The sequence below is a fragment of the Bos taurus genome, chromosome 3, assembly GCF_002263795.3.
Source record: "Bos taurus isolate L1 Dominette 01449 registration number 42190680 breed Hereford chromosome 3, ARS-UCD2.0, whole genome shotgun sequence".
NCBI lineage: Eukaryota > Metazoa > Chordata > Mammalia > Artiodactyla > Bovidae > Bos > Bos taurus.
In genome coordinates, this window is record NC_037330.1 from 54,813,469 (window position 1) to 54,832,909 (window position 19,441).

The 19,441-nt window shown below is 41.8% G+C and overlaps 1 protein-coding gene across 1 annotated transcript in view; it reads left to right on the plus strand.

Annotated features, from left to right (window-relative positions):
- Window positions 1-10,144: 10,144 nt before the first annotated feature.
- LOC100336443 (guanylate-binding protein 4) overlaps window positions 10,145-19,441 on the plus strand; it is a 36,075-nt gene continuing 26,778 nt past the window's right edge. The window contains exons 1-2 of the mRNA XM_024989856.1: window positions 10,145-10,388; window positions 17,246-17,373. Coding sequence (XP_024845624.1) covers window positions 10,145-10,388; window positions 17,246-17,373 — 372 coding nt within the window. The remainder of the gene's footprint in view (window positions 10,389-17,245; window positions 17,374-19,441) is intronic.

Here is a 19,441-nt window from a genome sequence, read left to right on the forward strand (position 1 = left end):
TAGCCTTTCATTGGAGAAGGCAATGGCAACCCACTCCAGTACTCTTGCCTGGAAAATCCGATGGACAGAGGAGCCTGGGAGGCTGCAGTCCATGGGGTCGCTAAGAGTCAGACATGACTGAGTGACTTCACTTTCACTTTTCACTTTGAAGCATTGGAGAAGGAAATGGCAACCCATTCCAGTGTTCTTGCCTGGAAAATCCCAGGGACGGGGAGCCTGGTGGGGTTGCACAGAGTCAGACATGACTGAAGCGACTTAGCAGCAACATCAGATCAGATCAGATCAGATCAGTCGCTCAGTCCTGTCCGACTCTTTGCGACCCCATGAATCACAGCACGCCAGGCCTCCCTGTCCATCACCAACTCCCGGAGTTCAATCAGAGTCCCGTCCCTCGAGTCAGCGATGCCATCCAGCCATCTCATCCTCTGTCGTCCCCTTCTCCTCCTGCCCCCAATCCCTCCCAGCATCAGAGTCTTTTCCAATGAGCCAACTCTTCGCATGAGGTGGCCAAAGTACTGGAGTTTCAGCTTTAGCATCATTCCTTCCAAAGAAATCCCAGGGCTGATCTCCTTCAGAATGGACTGGTTGGATCTCCTTGCAGTCCAAGGGACTCTCAAGAGTCTTCTCCAACACCACAGTTCAAAAGCATCAATTCTTTGGCGCTCAGCCTTCTTCACAGTCCAACTCTCACATCCATACACGACCACAGGAATAACCATAGCCTTGACTAGACGAACCTTTGTTGGCAACATAGTCTTTAATTAAAAAAAGAAACTTCCCAGTAACTGCAAATAAAAAATCTGTAATAGATGTACACAAATAACTCAAGGAATCTAAACACAACATTGTAGTTAGTCATCAAATCATAAAAGAAGAGAGCAAAAGATGAAGAAAGAGGAAAAGAAGACCTACAAAAACATTTCCAAAACAATTCACCAACTGGCCATAAGAACATACATATTGATCATTATCTTGAGTGTACATATCCAAAATGCTCCAACCAAAAGACATAGAGTGGCTGAATGGATACAAAAACAAGACCTGTGTATATGCTGCCTACAAGAGGCTCACTTCAGATCTATAGACACATACAGTTTGAAAGTGAGCAGATGGAAAAAGAGATTTCATGCTAATCGAAATCAAATGAAAGCTAGAATAGCACCCTTCCCAAGGCCTCTTCCAGCCAGATAGGCCCCTGGCCCTGGACCACATCCAACCATCAGGGTCTTTCCCGGCTGCAGGGGTTCCCCAGGGCTGAGCTGCACCTCCTGTGCCCCCACTCGACCAAGGCTGAACATCACCACCTTCCAAGACTTCTTCCAGCTGCACCGGCCCTTATGGGGTACCTGTGGAAACCTGCATCCCTGACAGCCTGCATAGGCACATGTGATCAGAAGCAGCTCCAGGAGTAAACGCTGGTGAGAAGAGCACACACAGAGGTCGGCTGACACAACAGGTCCAGAGAGCTGCCTAGAGGCCTTGGCGGCCTGCCTGGGAGGCAGAGATATATGTTGTAGCTCACCATGGGGGCAAGGATCCTGAGAGAGGATGCACCAGGGAATTATTTTATTTTTTACTTTAAAAAAAATTATATTATTATTAATATTGTTTTAGTTTTTTATCTTATTTTTTTACTTTTTTGTCTTTAAATTTTTTTTAATTTATTTTAATTGGAGGCTAATTACAATATTGTAGTGGTTTTTGCCATATATTGACATGAATCAGCCATGGGTGTACATGTGTTCCCCATCCTGACCCTCCCTGCCACCTCCCTCCCCATCCCATCCCTCAGGGTCATCTCAGTGCACCAGCCCTGAGCACCCTGTCTCATGCATCGAACCTGGACTGGACATCTATTTCACATATGATAATATACATGTTTCAATGCTATTCCCTCAAATCATCCCACCCTCGCCCTCTCCTACAGAGTCCAAAAGACTGTTCTATACATCTGTGTCTCTTTTGCTGTCTTGCATATAGGGTCATCGTTACCATCTTTCTGAATTCCATATATATATGCTAGTATAATATTGTATTGGTGTTTTTCTTTCTGACTTATATTTATTTTGCCATTGTGGGCTTCCCTAGTAGCTCAGCTGGTAAAGAAGCTGCCTGCAATGCAAGAGCCCCAGTTTGATCCCTGGTTTGGGAAGGTCTCCTGAAGAAGATATAGGCTACCCACTCCAGGTTTCTTGGGCTTCCCTGGTGGCTCAGATGTAAAGAATCCACCTGCAATGCAGGAGACCTGGGTTCAATCCCTGGATTGGGAAGATTCCCTGGAGAAGGGAACAGCTTCCCACTCCAGTATTCTTGCCTGGAAAATGCCATGGACAGAGGAGTCTGGCAGGCTACAGTCCTTGGGGTCACAAAGAGTCGGACATGACTAAGAGACTTTCGCTCACTTTCACTTTTTTTTTTTTGCTATTGTGGATTTCTTTACTTTGAATACTGCTGTTCCATATTTATTGCTATTTTTTTCTAATGTATGTTTTTGTTCTTTTTATTTTTAGCTTAGTATTTATTCTTTGTTATTATTCTTTTCTTTACTGTTGCTGTCTTTTGCTTTTTGTTTGTTTCCATTCAGCCTGGCTTGCAGAGGCTTGACTCTCAAGCTAAGTGTTGGGCTTGGGCTCTTGTGGTATGAGTGCTGAGTCCAATCCACTGGACTAACAGAGAATTTCAGGTCTCAAAGAATATTAATCAGTGTGAGGTCTCCTGGACATCTTCATCTTGGCACCAAGACAAATAGATGAAAAGATGCATGTTAAGTGTTGTAAGAATTAATATTGGTCAAATGATTGTGCTTCTCAAGGCAATACACAGACCCAGTACAATCCCTATCAAGTTACCAATGGCATTTCTCCCAGAAATAGAATTAAAACATCTTAAAATTGGGAAGGAGATGCAAAATTAGTAAACAGAGATCTATTGCACTCAGTACACTGAATACGGGCCATCAGGAAGAGAAGGAAACAACCCCATTTACCATTCCATCAAAAACAGTAAACAGCATAAGAGTAATCTTACCTAAGGAGGCAAAAGATATGTACTCTGAAAACTATAAGACATTAATCAAGGAAATGAGAGATGACACCAACAAATGGAAAGATATACCATGTTTGTGGATTGGAAGAATCAGTATTGTAAAAAGGGCCATGATAACCAAGACAATCTACAGATTAGTGCTATCCCTATGAAAATACCAGTAGAATTTTTCACAGACCTAGAACAAAAAGGTTTTCATTCTGTATGAAAACACAAAAGACCCCCAAAAGCCAACTGGGGAGGACGACTGAGGGTGGGATTGTAAGCCTGAGTGTGGAGGAAGGGATGCCACTCTTCGCACCTCATCTGGTGTCCGTGCCTCAGAGCAGAAAACAGAAACGAAGAAAGAAAGACAATCTAACTAACCTCTCCAAAAGAGGTCATGTGGCTTAGACCTGATTTCCTCTCTTTTTATCAACCCAGTCCATTATAGGATGGATGTAACAGCCTGCTCCGTTTTCTGTTTCTAAAGAGAAGCATTTTCCCCAGAACCAAACACAGGAGGGGCTCCAGAAATAAGCAAAGAAAGGTGAGAAATCGTTCCCTGGCTGCAGAATACACACAAAGCAAGTACACTCCTAAAATTTACTTATGAACACTTTTTGATTGACTAGAAAGAGCAATAAATCCCCCAGCACAGAGCCCACACTTCGGGAAGGGAGGCAAGGGGTCATGGAAGGAGCAAAGGATGAGCAGCCTGCTGGGAGCTTTTCTCCTGCCACTCAGCCTCTCAGTTTGGACCTGAGGCAGCTGGGAGGCAACAGCCTATGCAACCGTGTCCTGGATGGATGCTCCTCCTCCAGCATCCATCCAGGAGTGCAGAAAGGAGCCCACCATGGAATAAGGAGGTGTGCATCCTAACTCTTCTGAGAAAAGGGGGCTGAAGTCCTTCCTAGGACTGCATGACCCAACGCCTACCTCTTCAGAGAGGCACTGGCTGAGGTCGCTTCCCCCTGTCCCTATCTCCCCGACTCTGACTGCATCCTGACTATTCCTTGCTGGGCACTGGAAAAAAAGAGAGAGAAAAGAAGGCCCTTAACATACAGACTATTTAAATCTTAAAACACAGACAGGATTATTTTTGTATTAAAAATATTAATATTCCATGGGGGAAGAATGGGAGGAAGAGATAGCTAAGAACTTGGGGATCAACATGTACTCACTGCAATATTGAAAATGACTAACCAGTGAGGTCCTACTGTATGGCACATGGAACTCTCCTCAGTGTTATGAGGCAGCCTAGATTGGAGAGAAGTTTGTGGGAGAATGGATACATGTATATGTATGACAGAGTTCCTTTGCTGTGCGCCTGAAACTATCACAACATTGTTAATCAGCTGTACCCCAATATAAAATAAAAAGTTTTTTAAAGTATTTATCATCTCAAATACTACACAACTCTATTGTACAGAATTATTCAATTTCCTTCTCACTAATCAACTATAAATAATATGTTAAGGTCTAATTGTGTTGGTTTATCATGCACCGTTTTTAATACCTGGCCCATTCAGTTACTGCCTCAGAATAATTTGTGGTATTAGCTGAAAATACAATTGCTGTACTTTTAACTATTACTTTAGAGAACTCTCCTGAACAATAATCTTTGAAAAACACTGGACATCTTCTACCATCTAATAACACTATTTCATTCTACTTGGGTAGTTTTGAAGTTTCTCGTTTAGGTACCTCAGTGTACTTTGAATGAAAAAAAAAAAATACATTGTAAACTCTAGAGCTCCTATACAAAACTTTATCAGTATTTAATATCAGAAAGGGAATCTACAATTCCTCTTGTTTATAGCTGCTTAACCTTAAAATTAAGCAGTTATTTTTCAAGTAAAAGTGAGTTTATTCAGGAATAGCAAAGGAAGTCTAATTCCAGAATAGCAAGCTATAGAAAAGCCATGGGCAAATCTAACAAAGAAGAATATTATTTAATGGAGAAAAGGAAGGAGTTGGGAAAGATTATTTTCAAAACAAGTCCATTGGTAAAACATAAGAGCTCACGGTGATAACTCATCCTCTTGGCTGAGTTGTTGGGGAGTCAATTCTTCTAGCAGACGCCATGTACATCTTTTCCTGTTGGAGACTGTCACTGATGACTCCCTTATTGAAGATTTTTCCCTTGGGGTCTGTAATGACAGTTCTTCTTATAACTGACCTCCAAACATATTACTTGAGAGCTCTTCTTTCTGGCCAGCTGACTCGATATGAGTAGCATCCCTTTATTAATTCTCACATTAACACAGAAGTAAAAGATCATTTTATTCTCCCAACTCTGCTCCCAACCCACTCTAGATTTTTAAAAAAAAAAAAAAGGTAAATTTTAGAGAGGCATTATGTTTAAAAAAATTCATGCTTTTTTCTGACAAAAGGATTTTTAGATACCTTACAATTCTTGGCAATTTGCAGCTTACATAAAGCACTGATACATTATAACACATTGTCTAACTTGTTTGCTGTTGAAACTGTACGTTAATGAAAAAAAGTTTTAAAAATTTCAGAGAGTCTATATGTTATCAGCTGTACAGTAATGAATCAGGTAGGAATTATCATTTTTCCTACAACATTGATAAGAAAATGGTGGCTTACAGAGTTAAGTTCATTTTCAGGGTCTCAAAAGAAAATAAGTGACATGAGCCCTCAGGTTTGAACTCTAGCAGCCCAACTCCAAAATCTGTACTTGGACTTCGCTGGGCAGCTCTGAGCTCCTCCAGCCTGACTCTCCCCGCATCACCGTCCTGCCTCTCAGCTGTTCCCACTGGATCTCCCCAGCCTGCTCATCTTCCTCTTGGGCTGTGTCCTCCCACTTGCTTGTAATTAGAGAGGGAAATGTTGCTGTTTCAGGCTAAAGCCTCCACTTTCATTCAGAAATGACCCTCCCTGTCTTCAGAGACACTCACTTGTAAAGGAATATTTATCTAGAATTTGCTATGCACCAGCATAGTTTTAAGAGTATCGTATAGAGAATGAACTTATGGATGCAAGCAGGGAAGGATATGGGGAAGAGATAGTTAGGGAGTTTGGGATGGACATATACACACTGCTGTATTTAAAATGGATAACCAACAAGGACCTACTGTACAGCACACAGAACTGTGCTCAGTGTTATGCAGCAGCCTGGACGGGAGGGGAGTTTGGGGGAGAATGGATACATGTATGTGTATGGCGGAGTCCCTTTGCTGTCCACCTGACACTATCACAACATTGTTAACAGCTTTAAAAAAAAAAGTATTGTAAACATCAGTTCTGGGTGTTCATTGGAAGGACTCATGCTAAAGCTGAAACTCTAGCACTTTGGCCACCTCATGTGAAGAGTTGACTCATTGGAAAAGACTCTGGTTCTGGGAGGGATTGGGGGCAGGAGAAGGGGATGACAGAGGATGAGATGGCTAGATGGCATCACCGACTTGATGGACATGAGTTTGAGTAAACTCCAGGAGTTGGTGATGGACAGGGAGGCCTGGCGTGCTATTTCATGGGGTCGCAAAGAGTCGGACATGACTGAGTGACTGAACTGAACTGGAGCATCATGAAATATTTAACCTGTCTATTGACCTTAATGACCAGTGCATTTTCTTGACGAAACTCTATTAGACTTTGCCCTGCTTCATTCCGTATTCCAAGGCCAAATTTACCTGTTACTCCAGGTTTTTCTTGACTTCTACTTTTGCATTCTAGTCCCCTATAATGAAAAGGACATCTTTTTTGGGTGTTAGTTCTAAAAGGTCTTGTAGGTCTTCATAAAACCATTCAACTTCAGGTTCTTCAGTGTTACTGGTTGGGGCATAGACTTGGATTACTGTGATATTGAATGGTTTGCCTTGGAAACGAACAGAGATCATTCTGTCGTTTTTGAGATTGCATTCAAGTACTGCATTTCAGATTCTTTTGTTGACCATGATGGCTACTCCATTTCTTCTGAGGGATTCCTGCCTGCAGTAGTAGATATAATGGTCATCTGAGTTATATTCACCCATTACAGTCCATTTTAGTTCGCTGATTCCTAGAATGTCAACATTCACTCTTGCCATCTCTTGTTTGACCACTTTCAATTTGCCTTGATTCATGGACCTGACATTCCAGGTTCCTATACAATATTCTTTTTACAGCATCGGACCTTTCTTCTATCACCAGTCATATCCACAGCTGGGTATTGCTTTTGCTTTGGCTCCATCCCTTCATTCTTTCTGGAGTTATTTCTCCACTGATCTCCAGTAGCATATTGGGCACCTACTGACCTGGAAAGTTCCTCTTTCAGTATTCTATCATTTTGCCTTTTCATACTGTTCATGGGGTTCTCAAGGCAAGAATACTGAAGTGGTTTGCCTAACAGAAGCAGAAGATATTAAGAAGAGGTGGCAAGAATACACAGAAGAACTGTACAAAAAAGATCTTCATGACCCAGATAACACAATGGTGTGATCACTGACCTAGAGCCAGACATCCTGGAATGTGAAGTCAAGTGGGCCTTAGAAAGCATCACTACGAACAAAGCTAGTGGAGGTGATGGAATTCCAGTTGAGTTATTTCAAATCCTGAAAGATGATGCTGTGAAAGTGCTGCACTCAATATGCCAGCAAATTTGGAAACCTCAGCAGTGTCCACAGGACTGGAAAAGGTCAGTTTTCATTCCAATCCTAAAGAAAGGCAATGCCAAAGAATGCTCAAACTACCGCACAATTGCACTCATCTCACATGCTAGTAAAGTAATGCTCAAAATTCTCCAAGCCAGGCTTCAGCAATACATGAACTGTGAACTTCCTGATGTTCAAACTGGTTTTAGAAAAGGCAGAGGAACCAGAGATCAAATTGCCAACATCTGCTGGATCATGGAAAAAGCAAGAGAGTTCCAGAAAAATATCTATTTCTGTTTTATTGACTATGCCAAAGCCTTTGACTGTGTGGATCACAATAAACTGTGGAAAATTCTGAAAGAGAAGGGAATACCAGACCACCTGACCTGTCTCTTGAGAAATCTGTATGCAGGTCAGGAAGCAATAGTTAGAACTGGACATGGAACAACAGGCTGGTTCAAATAGGAAAAGGAGTATGTCAAGGCTGTATATTGTCACCCTGCTTATTTAACTTATATGTGGAGTACATCATGAGAAATGCTGGACTGGAAGAAACACAAGCTGAAGTCAAGATTGCTTGGAGAAAGATCAATAACCTCAGATATGCAGATGACACCACCCTTATGGCAGAAAGTGAAGAGGAACTAAAAAGCCTCTTGGTGAAAGTGAAAGAGGAGAGTGAAAAATTTGGCTTAAAGCTCAACATTCAGAAAATGAAGATCATGGCATCCAGCCCCATCACTTCATGGGGAATAGATGGGGAAACAGTGTCAGACTTTATTTTTGGGGGCTCCAAAATCACTGCAGATGGTGACTGCAGCCATGAAATTAAAAGACACTTACTCCTTGGAATGAAAGTTATGACCAACCTAGATAGCATATTCAAAAGCAGAGACATTACTTTGCCAACAAAGGTTCGTCTAGTCAAGGCTTTGGTTTTTCCTGTGGTCATGTATGTATGTGAGAGTTGGACTGTGAAGAAGGCTAAGCGCTGAAGAATTGATGCTTTTGAACTGTGGTGTTGGAGAAGACTCTTGAGAGTCCCTTGGACTGCAAGGAGATCCAACCAGTCCATTCTGAAGGAGATCAGCCCTGAGATTTCTTTGGAAGGAATGATGCTAAAGCTGAAACTCCAGTACTTTGGCCACCTCATGAGAAGAGTTGGCTCATTGGAAAAGACTCTGATGCTGGGAGGGATTGGGGGCAGGAGGAGAAGGGGACGACAGAGGATGAGATGGCTGGATGGCATCACTGACTCGATGGACGTGAGTCTGAGTGAACTCCGGGAATTGGTGATGGACAGGGAGGCCTGGCATGCTGCGGTTCATGGGGTTGCAGAGAGTCGGACACGACTGAGCAACTGAACTGAACTGAACTGAATGACCTTGATGACAGATGGACTTTACCCTTCGTGTCACCATTTTACAGAAGAGAAACCTGAAGTCCACAGAAATTAATCTTCCCAGTCATCACACAGTTACTTAAGTATGATAACATGTGGTGGTCTTATCTTTAGTATTGTCTTTCAGAAAACAAAATTATGATTAAAGGCTCTGACTGCTGTCTGTCTTTTGAGATCATGAAACACCCAATCACGTTGATGAAAAAATTCATAGGAGAGCTTGGCCCAGATGGGAGACTCTGACATATCTAGGTAGACCTTAGAATACACGTTGCTTGCCTCTCTTCCCTCTCAGTTCAAATAATTTTTTTAAAATGTCTTATAATTTCAGATGATAAAATAATTTTTACGTGTATAACTTTGTTAGGTACTTTACACTGCTCTGGTCCTGTTACGTTTGAAAGAGAATGGCTATCTTTATCTCAATTTCTTTCTCTCACAGTCACTTCTCCTCCAGCCTGTTCCTGCTCCCACCGGTTCCCTGCATCTGTTCTCACTGAGAATACTGCTCACATTCATTTTTGCTATGTCCACAAGTTCTTCCCAGATTAAACACTATGTAAATTCAACCCCCAATATACTAAACACCATTCCCTGCTCACTTCTTTCTTAGCATTTATCATTATCTAATAAACATATGTGTATTTAGTTTTTTCACGTCCTATATTATCTGTCTCTTCCACTAGAAGAGAGCTTCACAAGGCAGAGATTTGTCTCCATTTTGTTCAGTTTGCTTCTGAGTGCCTAGGACAGTCTCCAGCACAAGGTAGGTTCTCAATAAATATTTGTGCAATTACTGAGTGACCAAATCATTCTGGAACTCCAGAGATGGTGTCTGGTCACTCCTCATCCCCTTCATGTCCCATCTGCCCCTAATATCCCTCAAATGCTTGTGTTCTCAAGGCTCCATCATCAGTGCTTTGTGTTCTCATTCTATTCACTGCATGCCTCCCATGGACAGGTTGCTTTAGGGTTCATTAAAGATCCATGAGGTAATGTGTATAATTTACCTGTACAGGCCTTAGCACACTAGGCTGAATACTTACCTTTCAGAAACATACAAAGAATAGAGAATTGATGTACAGTTTCTACAAGCAGAAGGCTTTGTGCACCATGAGAGATGACTTCTGGATCTTGTGTTTTACTGAGTTGTTCCTCTGGGTTACAGCTTCCAGCGGCATCTGGATCCATTGTAATGGACCCCTTCTGTCTGGTGGAAAACCAGAAATGTCAATTGTCAGTAAATCCCAGAGCACTGAAGATTCTTGAGCAGATATCTCAGCCTGCGGTGGTAGTGGCCATTGCAGGGCTCTATCGGACCACAAAGTCCTACCTGATGAACCGCCTGGCAGGACAGAACCACAGTGAGTGTTGTTCAGGACGTTTGCTTGGAAGCAGTGATAATGCAGGCTGCTGATCCACCTCCTCTAGGGTCATGTTAAGGAAGAGTCTAACCCCCACACTGAAGAAAACTTCTAATTCTCACCACCAAATTTATAACTCCAAAGCCATCTCTCCACAATGTTCACTCTCTGTGCAGTAATCTAGAGTTCCCAATCTCATCAAAACATCTACCTCTTTCATCTTGACCCCATCTGCTACAATCTCCTCTGGGGCTCATCTTGAACGATTACTGCCTTTGTTTTTCCTTCATCACTTTTGCCCTAAACCACAGGGTCATTTCCAGGTCACACAAATGTTGTTTAACATGCCCTGCTTCCTCTTTTTAGAAAGAAATAACATATAATGGAAAAGAATCTTAAAAACAATATTTGTCTATATATTAGATATTGTTATGCACATTCTCTCCCTCTCTCTCCCCAAATCACTTCCTGTACACCTGACACAAACACAACATTGTGAATCAATGATACTTCAATGAAAACTATATAAATAAATGATATAAAGTATTTTAAATGCACTTTTTAAAGAGGAATGGAAGGAAGAACAGATAGCAAAATTCCTGCATCTTGTATCTCAATGGGACAGCCATCCTTTTTTTTAACTTTGATAAATCATGCCCCTAATCTATCTCTAGTGTTTTCTTATATGTAGAATTATAACACATACGTATACATGTGTATATGTTCTCTTGCTCATGCTCAGTGGAGCAGATGTGTCTGACTCTTTGTGATGCTTTGGACTGTAGACTGCCAGGTTCCTCTGTCCATGTGATATTTCTGGCAAGAATACTGGAATGGGTTGCCATTTCCTCCTCCAGGGGATCTTCCTAACATAGGAACTGAATTCGAGTCTCCTGTAATTCATGCACTGCATGCAGATTTTTTACCACTGAACCACTGGGGAGGCCCATATATGTATATACATAGACATAATAAAGCTGATGTATGTAAAGTGATTAGCTGTTTAATCACTGCCTGTTTCAAGAAATAAAACATCACCAACATATAAAACCCCAAATCACACTGTCTCACACTCTTGTTAGAACTCACTAGTGTTTTGATTTTCATGGTGCACTTTTCCACCATTCCTATTTAGACATAGTTTTTCAATCTTTGTATAGAATTATAAAAAGGGGCTTAAACTTAATATAGGGCATTACATTGTGATATTCATTGGTATCTAGCTTCATATTCTACAGAAGTTTATAGGGTTCATCCAGTTTGACAAATGTAGCTGTGAATTATTTTCATTCCTTTTCAATATGCTACAGATTATGGACAGCACAATTTATCCACTTGATGAAAATTGGTGTTATTTGTAGCTTTTATCTTTTATGAACAGTGCTGCCATGAATTATGAACATTCTTATATCTATATATTTGTGTACATGTACACTACCTACCTTTGTGGCATATGCCCAGGAATGGGCTTGCTGGGTCTAGGAATACATATGTTTTAAACCCCTCTAGATGATATAATACAATGTTTTAAGCTTATATTCATTCTATGTGCTTATTAGCATAAGCTGAGAATTCTCCGTAGCTTCACAAAAATTAGGGAAAAGCACTAATCTTTTTTGCTCATCTAGTGTTTGTATAGTTGCATATTATTTGCTTCATTGCAAATAAATTTGAGTACCTTATCATATATTTATTTGCTATTTGCATTTGCTAATTCAATAAGTTGATATTTTCCTAGCAGGATACTACTCTTCTTCTTACTGATTTTTAGGACAACCTGCTTATATCTCCTTCAGCATTTCTGTCTAAGAAAGCCAGTCACCATTTCTTTCCTAACGTCTTCCTCTGTGGCTTAGTGGCTCATCACAATTAGGGGATAGAACCTCAGTCCAGTTCTAAAGATCCATAGGATTATCTCACTGTCTCTCCAAGGACTCTTGCTCTATTGCTGTGCCTTTAAGTCTCTCCCACTCTCTTTATTCTGCTTTTCTCTTCTCTCATTTTTGCTTTGCAATCTTCCATTGGCACCACACAAAACATTTAATATCTGTTTTCCTTTTATAAGAACTCTTGACCACCAATCAAGGGAAAACAATTTCCTTTGTCAAGCTTAGTTAATTAGTAGGTCAGTTTAGGAGGGATTAAAGGTTTGAGAAGCATCCAAGGAGTGGTGGCTGCGTGGGCACAGGAGGACCGAGAGGAGTTATTCCACGTTCAAGGTCAGGAGGGGCGGAAGTGAGGAGATACCCCTCATCCAAGGTAAGGAAAGCGGCTGCGCTTTGGTGGAACTGCCATGAAGAGATACCCTACGTCCAAGGTAAGAGAAACCCAAGTAAGAAGTTAGGTGTTGGGAGAGGGCATCAGAGGGCAGACACACTGAAACCATAATCACAGAAAACTAGTCAATCAAATCACATGGACCACAGCCTTGTCTAACTCAATGAAACTAAGCCATGCCCTGGAGAGGTCTGACAGAATGTGGTCCACTGGAGAAGGGAATGGCAAACCACTTCAATATTCTTGCCTTGAGAACCCCATGAACAGTATGAAAAGGCGAAATGATAGAATACTGAAAAAGGAACTCCACAGGTCAGTAGGTGCCCAATATACTACTGGAGATCAGTGGAGAAATAACTCCAGAAAGAATGGAGGGATGGAACCAAAGCAAAAACAATACCCAGTTGTGGATGTGACTGGTGACAGAAGCTAGGTCTGATGCTGTAAAGAGCAATATTGTATAGGAACCTGGAATGTTAGGTCCATGAATCAAGGCAAATTGGAAGTGGTCAAACAAGAGATGGCAAGAGTGAATGTCGACATTCTAGGAATCAGCGAACTAAAATGGACTGGAATGGATGAATTTAACTCAGATGACCATTATATCTACTACTGTAGGCAAGAATGCTTTAGAAGAAATGGAGTGGCCATCATGGTCGCCTAAAGAGTCTGAAATGCAGTATTTGGATGCAATCTCAAAAAGAACAGAATGATCTCTGTTTGTTTCCAAGGCAAACCATTCAATATCATGTGATCCAAGCCTATGCCCCAACCAGTAATGTTGAAGAAGCTGAAGTTGAACGGTTCTATGAAGACCTACAAGACCTTTTAGAACTAACACCCAAAAAAGATGTTCTTTTCATTACAGGGGACTGGAATGCAAAAGAGGAAGTCAAGAAACACCTGGAGTAACAGGCAAATTTGGCCTTGGAATACAGAATTAAGCAGGGCAAAGGCTAATAGAGTTTTGCCAAGATTACGCACTGGTCATAGCAAACACCCTCTTCCAACAACACAAGAGAAGACTCTACACATGGACATCACCAGATGGTCAAAACCGAAATCAGATGGATTATATTCTTTGCAGCCAAAGATGGAGAAGCTCTATACAGTCAGCAAAAACAGGACTGGGAGCCATCTGTGGCCCGGATCATGAACTCCTTATTGCCAAATTCAGACTTAAATTGAAGAAAGTAGGGAAAACCACTAGACCTTTCAGGTGTGACCTAAATCAAATCCCTTATGATTATACAGTGGAAGTGAGAAATAGATTTAAGGGACTAGATCTGATAGAGTGCCTGATGAACTACGGATGGAGGTTCGTGACATTGAACAAGAGACAGGGATCAAGACCATCCGCATGGAAAAGAAATGCAAAAAAGCAAAATGGCTGTCTGAGGAGGCCTTACAAATAGCTGTGAAAAGATGAGAAGTGAAAAGCAAAGGAGAAAAGGAAAGATACAAGCATCTGAAAAGAGAGTTCCAAAGAATACCAAGGAGAGATAAGAAAGCCTTCCTCAGTGATCAGTGCAAAGAAATAGAGGAAAACAACAGAATGGGAAAGACTAGAGATCTCTTCAAGAAAATTAGAGTTACCAAGGGAACATTTCATGCAAAGATGGGCTTGATAAAGGACAGAAATGGTATGGACCTAACAGAAGCAGAAGATATTAAGAAGAGGTGACAAGAATACACAAAAGAACTATACAAAAAATAACCATGATGTTGTGGCCACTCACCTAGAGCCAGACGTCCTGGAATGCAAAATCCAGTGGGCCTTAGGAAGAATCACTATGAACAAAGCTAGTGGAGGTGATGGAATTCCAGTTGAGCTATTCCAAATCCTGAAAGATGATGCTGTGAAAGTGCTGCACTCAATATGCCAGCAAATTTGGAAAACTCAGCAGTGGCCACAGGACTGGAAAAGGTCAGTTTTCATCCCAATCCCAAAGAAAGGCAATGCCAAAGAATGCTGTAAACTACCGCTCAATTGCACTCATCTCACACACTAGTAAAGTAGTGCTCAAAATTCTCCAAGCCATGCTTCAACAATACGTGAAACGTGAACTTTCAGATGTTCAAGTTGGATTTAGAAAAGGCAGAGGAACCAGAGATCAAATTGCCAACATTCATTGGATTATTGAAAAAGCAACAGGGTGCCAGAAAAACATCTATTTCTGCTTTATTGACTATGCCAAAGCCTTTGACTGTGTGGATCACAACAAACTGGAAAATTGTAAAAGAGATGGAAATACCAGACCACCTGTCCTGCCTCTTGAGAAATCTGTATGCGGGTCAGGAAACAACAGTTAGAACTAGATATGGAACAACAGACTGGTTCCAGATTGGGAAAGGAGTACGTCAAGGCTGTATATTGTCACCCTACTTATTTAACATATATAGAGTACATCATGAGAAACACTGGGCTAGATGAAGCACAAGCTGGAATCAAGATTGCTGGGAGAAATATCAATAACCTAAGATATGCAGATGACACCACCCTTATGGCAGAAAGAAAAGAAGAACTAAAGAGTCCCTTGATGAAAGTGAAAGAGAAGAGTGAAAAAGTTGGCTTAAAACTCAACATTCAGAGAACTAAGATCATGGTATCTAGTTCCATCACTTCATGACAAATAGATGGGGAAACAGTGGAAACAGTGACAGACTTGATTTTGGGGGGCTCTGAAATCACTACAGATGGTGACTGCAGCCATGAAAATGAAAGGTGCTTACTGCTTGGGAGAAAAGTTATGACCAACCTAGACAACATTTTAAAAAGCAGACATTACTTTGACAACAAAGGTCTGTCTAGTCAAAGCTATGGTTTTTCCAGTAGTAATGTATGGATGTGAGAATTGGACTATAAAGAAAGCTGAGTGCAGAAAGACTGATGCTTTTGAACTGTGGTGTTGGAGAAGACTCTTGAGAGTCCCTTGGACTGCAAGGAGATCCAACCAGTCCATTCTAAAGGAAATCAGTCCTGAATATTCATTGGAAGGACTGATGCTGAAGCTGAAACTCCAGTAATTTGGCCACCTGATGTGAAGAATGGACTCATTTGAAAAGACCCCGATGCTGGGAAAGATTGAAGGCAGGAAAAGAAGGGGATGAGATGAGGATGGCATCACCGACTCAATGAACATGAGTTTGAGTAAACTACGGGAGTTCAGGGTGGACAGGAAGGCCTGGCCTGCTACAGTCGATAGGGTCACAAAGAGTTGGACATGACTGAGCAACTGAACTGAACTGCACTGAACCCCAGTCATATCACAGGAAGAACAAAAACCAAACTAAACTTATGCCCAGTTAGGGTTAGGTGGACAATCAGGACCAGGTCACTGCTCTCTCTGTCTCCTTGTGATGACTTCTTTATCTGCTCTTTATCTCAAATACCTGACAGTGGTGAACTCTAGTAACACTTTGTCTTTTCTCCTTGGTGAAACTGGGAGCTCAGGTTGCTCTGTATTAATCAGCAAGAAGTCAAATGCCATCAAGATGTAGAGGGGTACAGATCATCTCAGATGTTATACCCATACTAAGCAGAACACACAGGACATGGCAGCTGATTGGCCTGAGCATGCTGAACCATGCTCCCCTAGGTATTTGATCATATCCATTTCTATTCTCAGTTGAAGGGAGCATTGCCTATGGCAAACAGTCAAAATCTTGGAGTATGGATAAGATACATTGCCTGCAGCTTCTTCAACATATACCTCACCTCCTCTCCACTGTGGGTTTAAACCTTTAGAAAGAAGGGTAAGAGATTCTCACAGGTCTTGTTGAATTTCCTGCTGTTACATGCCCACCTCAGTCAATGAACAAAGAATTCATCCTTTTTTGAAGAGAAGAAGAGAAATGAGGAAAATACAGAGAGGAAGGGGAGGAAAAATATCTGAAAAGCTCATGTATAGTCCAGGTGTTGGAAGTACACAGATAATCCACTTAAAGGGTAACTGAAGACATTTAAAGGCGGGGGTGGGGGGGACAAGTTCAAGGGCACAAGCAGAGGGATTGAATGAAGGATATGGAGCAGTCAGAAGGTGGCAGGAACAATGACCAGGTAGCTTTTATAACTCGTGTAGAGTGAAAAGGCAAGCAATGTGTGAATTCCAGAATTATCAAAAATCAGAGAAAATGGATGGTGCTAAATGAAAGATGTGACCAAGGTAGATGAACAGAGACACTGGGCACAGTGGTTGATGAGGGTGGAAGCAAGGGGAATAGGAGCCTGACTTCTAGTCTCCTGCTGGTACTTCTCACTGGTAAATATCCATCAGAAAGGATGGAAGATATGGGGGATCTTCCGTGTCAGATAAATATAGAAAGTTTAATACAGTTTGCATTATTTCTAGAATGTGACATAGTTAGAGCCATTAATGGTAGGAGGTGAATAGGGGAAACAAAGTGTTCCTTGAGAAGGTTCTGAATATGTATAGAGGGTGAATTTTCTGTCCCTGTTAAAATGGAAGTATCTTCCTCCCAGGCAGGCATTCATCTGCATACAAGTTCACCCAAAGCAACCCATGGGCAGTCTGGTCTATTGCTCTTACTGTGTGTTGCATTCTTGTCTTTCTGTGCACGTTTCCCTCTGGGCTCCACAGTGAGGTCTGAAACCAGAGGCATCTGGATGTTGTGTGTGCACCGTCCCTCCAAGGAGAACCACACCCTGGTCCTTCTGGACACTGAGGGTCTGGGCAATGTGGAGACGGTAAGGCAGGGAGTCTTCTTTACTCTTGAGACTCCACTTACATTTCAATTTCCCACCTCAATTCAATTTTTAGGACATGTTCCTATAAACTGCAAATCCTATTATGAATGATGAGGCCAAATTCTCTTTCCTTGAATTAATTCTTTGATAAAATATATATCTCAGTGCCAGGAGCCGGTGAGGCATTCCACTCGTGACAAAGGTCATGAGGAAGGAGGCTTGGCATACGCAAAGGCAGGATCGAGCCTCAGGAGTCCCCCCGGATATTCTCGAGCATCTACCCCCCAAAAACCAGAGTCTGCCTACTTTATTGCTTTGTGCTCTCACCTCTGACTTTACTGGGGGCTGTCCCCCACCACCATCTCGCTCCCTCTGTCAAAGAGTTAACTTACAGCTCCAATTAATAAAGTTCCTGGGCAGTTAGGAGTGTTTAAATCCAAACCCCTCAGATGGCTTTCTAACTCACCTGACAAGTTTACCCGGACTCCTACAGCTATGCATACGATTGTTTACAGTCTCCCAGCCTCCAGAGGCACAGGAAGCTTAAGATATTCAAATAGCTTAGAACCTCTCTGAGAGTTAGAAATTGTCAGAATAAACTAGTAAAGGATTTCATTGATGAGCCAATGCTTGTTGCCAAGTTTCCACATCCCCTGAATTGTATCCTTGAATGTGTATTAATTAATACAGTTGATATGTAGAAAAAATAAGTAGTGGCCTTGGTGTTAGTAACTTTAGACCCTTAAGGTAATAAATTCTTTCCTTTGTTGTAAACCCATTACACATCTGCCCTATAGGCAATTTTATCTTCGAAAGATGGCGCCAAACCTTAAAATAATTACTCTTAGAGAAAATAAGTCTTTGTTGATAAGTCTTTGTCAAGAGTCATAAAATGTTAATAGGCCTTCTGGCCAGAAGATGATGTAAATCACCTAAACCATTTGTATACGATAAATTTGCAGGAAAGAAACCCTGGTATTTGATGAGGATCAAAAACTGCTGACTTTGCATCCCCTATTATCCTCTATGTGTAACTTAGGGTATAAAAGCCCCTGTTAAAAATAAAGCTACGGGCCTTGCTCACCAACACTTGGTCTCCCCATGTCATTCTTCCCTTTAACTTCCAGCTGAGTCTCCATCTGGAGCGCGGAACCCACCATGCTTACTAATTATGCCTGGGCTTCTAAGATCCGACCGGGGAGGCCTCAGTGTCTCCTCTCCTTCGGGAGAACGGAAGGACGCCTGCGGCCTAAGTAAGTGGTGCAAACTTCTTGTCTTGAAGTTTTATTGGTCTCCCACGTAAACCAAGCTACTCAGCTTCTTTTCTCCACTGAATTTTCCTACTGAGCTATCCTCATTTTATTACTCTTTATATCTTTGATAAATAAATAAATAGTCACCGACGCCATCTCCCCTTTGAATACCCTGGATCAGCCAGGGCTGGACCTCGGCACCTCAGTTGATAGGGATAAACTTTATTATTTTAAACACTGGGGTGAAAGATACAGTGAAAATCTCTCAGTCCTGTCCAACTCTTTTCAACCCCATGGACTGTACTGTCCATGGAATTCTCCAGGCCAGAATACTGAAGTGGGTAGCCTTTCCCTTCTCCAGGGAATCTGGATCTTCCCAACCCAGAGATCCAACCCAGGTCTCCGGCATTTCAGGCAGATTCTTTACCAGCTGATCCACACGGGAAGCCCAAGAATACTGGAGTGGTAGCCTATCCCTTCTCCAGAGGATCTTTCTGACCCAGAAATCAAACCAGGGTCTCCTGCATTGCAGGTGGATTCTTTAGCAACTGAGCTATCAGGGAAGCCCATACAAGTTAATAAATACTTATTGGGCATCTGAATCCTCGGGATGAAGTGTAACATATATCTCAGTGAGTTGAAGACCCAGAGCTGAGTTAGGGAGATAAATATTCAGTGTTATCAGTACAGGGAACCAAGAGGAAAAGAATGTGAGAATCTATCCCAGTTGTTCAGGTTCCTGAAAACTTCATTATGAAAGCTATAACCCATTCAATCAATGGGATCTAGTAGTTGAAGTGTGTGGAGTTGAGTTG